Source organism: Garra rufa, unplaced genomic scaffold (genome assembly GCF_049309525.1).
Source record: "Garra rufa unplaced genomic scaffold, GarRuf1.0 hap1_unplaced_199, whole genome shotgun sequence".
Lineage (NCBI taxonomy): Eukaryota > Metazoa > Chordata > Actinopteri > Cypriniformes > Cyprinidae > Garra > Garra rufa.
The window spans coordinates 1-4,560 of NW_027394474.1; the positions used below are offsets into that span (position 1 = coordinate 1).

The 4,560-nt window shown below is 33.7% G+C and overlaps 1 protein-coding gene across 1 annotated transcript; it reads left to right on the top strand.

The window, feature by feature from the left end:
- Positions 1-114: 114 nt before the first annotated feature.
- Positions 115-3,007, top strand: LOC141316992 (DNA ligase 1-like; the record flags this gene model as incomplete). Its single annotated transcript, XM_073832862.1, has 5 exons — positions 115-267; positions 1,610-1,663; positions 1,753-1,896; positions 2,044-2,136; positions 2,707-3,007. Coding segments are annotated over 5 exons (519 nt in total), but the record flags the coding sequence as incomplete, so codon positions are not given.
- Positions 3,008-4,560: the final 1,553 nt, after the last annotated feature.

Below are 4,560 nucleotides of genomic sequence, written 5' to 3' on the forward strand. Positions count from 1 at the left end.
ACAGTTAAAAATGTTTTCTTGTGGTGTAGTTTAGCAATTTAGTCTTATTTATACTACTGTCAGAACTGTCATTTGCTTGTCTGCTGTATTGTTTCTAATGGTCTGTTTCTGCAGCTGAAGAAAGACTATCTGGAGGGTGTTGGAGACACAGTGGATCTGTGCGTGATTGGTGCTTATCTAGGGAAGGGGAAGAGAGCAGGCAACTATGGAGGATTTCTACTGGCCTGCTACGATGAGGAAAACGAGGAGTTTCAGTCTGTCTGCAAGGTGTGTGTGCATTGACAAGTGAAAACTAGGACTGTAGATTGATTAAGATTTTGATTGAAGTAATTGCATTTTATGCAGATTTAATTAATTGAATTGCGTGTATCAACATTTGTGGCAGTTTTTGTAATGATTATGTAATGTTTAATTCATATAAATATTAGTATTCAATATTGTGAAATGATTACAATTAAAAGAAGTTTCTTGTTTTAATATATTTTAAAATGTAACTTATTCCTTTGATGGATCCTGATTCTTCAGCATCATTACTCCAGTCTTTGGTGTCACATCATACTTCAGAAATCATTCTAATGATGCTCATTTGGTGCTTAAAAGCATTTACTATCAATGCTGATAGTAGGATTCTTCCCAGGATATTTCATTCAAAACAACAGCATTTATTTGAAATATAAATATTTCTGTAACATTCTAAATGTTTACTGTCACTTTTGATTGATTTAATGTGTCCTTGCTATATAAGTTATAGCATATATTAATTTTGACCCCAAATATTTGAATGGGAGAGTATACACTACCAGTCAAAAGTTTTTGAGCAGTAAGTTTTTTTTAATGTTTTTTTAAAGAAGCCTCTTTTGCTCACCAAGCCTGCATTTATTTGTTTCAAAGAACAGCAAAAACAGTACAATTTTGAAACATTTTTACTATTTAAAATATCTGTTTTCTATTTGAATACATTTTAAAATGTTATTTATTTCTGTGAATTCAAAGCTTAATTTTAGTCTCATTACTCTATTAAATTAAATTCTAATTTGCTGCTCAAAACGGCTGAGTGGATTTTTTTTTTCTTCTCAGGTTTCTTTGATGAATTTCTAAATTTTCATCACTTTTGATCAATTTTAAGCATCCTTGATAAATAAAAGTATTAATTTCTTTCCCCCCCCCAAAAAAAATTATACTAATTCCAAGCTTTTGAATGGTATAGTGTATGTTACAAAAGCTTTTTATTTCAGATAAATGCTAATCATTGGATCCATCTATTTATCAAAGAATCCTTGAAAAAATGTACTCAACTCTTTTAAATATTGATGATGATTGATGATAATAATAATACATGTTTCTTGAGCAGCAAATCAGCATATTAGAATGATTTCTGAAGGATCATGTGACACTGAAGACTGGAGTCATGATGCTGAAAATTTAGCTTTAAAATCACAGGAATAAATTACATTGTAAAATATATTTAAATAGAAAACAGTTATCTTATATAGTAAAAATTTTCTGTATTTTGAATTAAATAATTGGCTTGTGTTAATATGACTGTTCTTGAATTTTAATGTGCATTAGATTTTGCAGTATATTTATTTTATTTTATTTTTTTTGTCAGATTGGAACAGGCTTCAAAGATGAAGATCTGGAGCAACATTACAATTTCTTAAAGGTAAAGCAAGCTTTAAACTTTCCTGATTTCCATGTTGTTTATGTTTCTGTATTTGTATATTTAATGTCTTTATGTGCAATCTATCTCAGGAGCACATCATACCTAAACCACGCCCATATTACCGCGTGGACGCATCAGCAGAGCCGGATGTTTGGCTGGAGGCAGTGCAAGTGTGGGAGGTGAAATGCGCTGACCTTTCACTGTCTCCGGTCTACAAAGCAGCGATGGGATTGGTCAGTATACCACGCACATGTGAATCATAAAGCTGAATCAGTGTTTATCATGACTGATGTTTTTGTTGTATAGATCATGGTGCCAGGTCTTCGCTCACTGTGCTTAAGTTTGTCTCTTTATGGTGCCGTTCTCTCTTTGGCCTTTAGGTGGACCCAGAGAAAGGCATTTCACTTCGTTTCCCACGGTACCTTCGGATCAGAGATGACAAGAAACCAGAGGATGCCACCACAGGGTCACAGGTAACATCGGAAATGCAGAATATTGAAGAGCAAGACACACATATTTATATTTAGCTAATATAGTGGGTCCAAAACGTTAAAAAATAAGAATTTAAAAAGAAATACTTACACAAGTGTAGGAGTCGACAGTAATTACCCCACATGGGACATTCCTTTCAAACGCAAATGTCATAAAAAGTCATGAAAAGTGCATAATGTATGGAAAATGCAGGATGTGACACTATATGTGTGTGTTGTATTTCCATGGCATATGAGACAGGAAGAGTTAGATTCTAAAGTAGTTTTTCCTTCTGAAAGTCAAACGTGATGACATTGCAAAGTTCGGATCTTCGTGACATCGTGATTTAGTGGAGCAAGTGGAGTGGATCCGTTAAAGGAAATCCATCTTTTTACGCTCCACACTGTCTTTCTTTCTTTCCCCCCTCATTTTCACAGTTCATTTATTTCGGTTTTCTTTTATTCCCGTCTCCCGATGGTTGGAAAGGCACAGGCGCACAAACACACCCTCTCGAAATGAACTGTTCTGATCTCCTGCATCAGTCGCTCTCTCTCTCTCTTTCACTTTTTCAGATTGCAGATCTCTATAAGAAACAGCAGCAGATTCAAAATCAGGGTGAAAAGCAAGATCTGGAGGACTACTATTGATCGCTGCGCTCTGATTGGCTCCTGATGGCAGCTTTGCTTATTCCTATTGGGCAACGGAGCGTTTTTCAATATTTTTGTTGCATGTCAATGTGCTGAATTTTAATGCTGTGATATTGTGCGCCTTAATGAAAAATGGAAATGAACATGTAAATAGACTTTCAATAATACGGAGCTGAAATAAACTTGCTTTTCACTAACTGAACGCCTTGGGTGTTCGTCACCATGGTTTTGTCTTTTGTGTCTTCATGGTTGCATTTCACACATTTGTCAGCTTATGGATGTCCATTGATATGCCGTTTTAAGTGTGTACCTATGCATAGACGATAATGTGAGTGCATATTCATGTTTTCGATGAATTGGGCAACGATTCTATTGTCAGGGACCCAAGATGGAAAATTAAATTATCCAGCTCTTTCTCTTTTGTGCTCTCCATCGCTTCCTTCAAAGAATTCCTTTTCTCTTCTCCACTATTTGCTCACCCTCTCTGAAATGAGCCTGGCAGGTTTTGACACTGCGCTTCTGTCAGAGTTAAGACTGTAAAGAGAATTTTAAAGTGTTGCTGTGACAGTCTAGTACTAGCGCGCGTTCACGGGAGAGGCTTTACCCATCTGTGGAAGTCTTTGAGAAGGGAATTACAATGAATTAATACAAGTTTAATTAATGTGAAATTAATACAGTATTAATAATTCAACCGTTAGCACTCATTAAAATAGCCCATGAGCTGAATGTACTTGCTTGGTTTGGATTGCAGATAAGAGCATTGATTTTAAGAGCCTTGAAGCATTCAGTTAAATGACTCAGCTGTTCATTAGTAAGGGGTTGTGTTATATCCACATGTTTTTTTATTAACTGGAATCTAAGAAGTAAAACCAATTTAGTCATCCTAATATATTCACAGGCTGTGCTCAGAATGGCACACTACCTTTACTATGCAAAATGTTTACCCAGAATAACTGTTATATTATTCACTATGTTATTTATTAATATTATTGACTTGGATTTTATTTTAAATTTAGTCTGTTTATTAGTCATTATTTTGTGCTTTTATAGTGTTTTTCTGTTCCGCTTAATTATTATTATTTTTTTACTTTAGTAATTGCTAACACTCGATCTGTAATGTATGCAAGCCCGTTAATAAAAAAATAAATGTAATTAAGACTTTTATCTCAAATTCAGAATTTTTTCCTCAGAATTGCACAATACAAATTTGCAATTGATTTTTTTTTCTCTGAATTGTTAGATTTAAACTCACAATTGCATTACAAAATCAGAATTGTGAGAAATAAACTTGCAATTCTGAAAAATAAATCAGTTGCTAGTTTGTATCTCAATTCGGATTTTATAGCGCAACTGCGAGTTTATTCAACAAATCTCAGAAAAAAAAGTTAATATTGCAAGTTTTTATGACAAAATTCTGAAATAAAGTCAGAATCGTAAGATACAAACTCGTAATTGCAAGAAAAAAGGTCAGAACTTAGTTTTAGAATTTTGTCAAACTTGCAATTCTAACTTTTTTCAGAGATTTGTTGAATTAAACTCGCAGATGCGCTATAAAATTGGAATTTTAAGATATAAACTTACAATTCTGATGAACTAGCAGTTGATACAAACTCGCAATTGCGAGACTAAAAGTCAAAATTGTTCTCAGAATTTAGTTTTTTTTTCCCCTCAGAATTCCAAGTTTATTTTTCAGATTTGTAAGTTTATATCTCACAATTCTGATTTTATAACGCAAGTGCGAGTAATTCTCAGAAGAAAATCTGAATTGTAAGTTTGTAT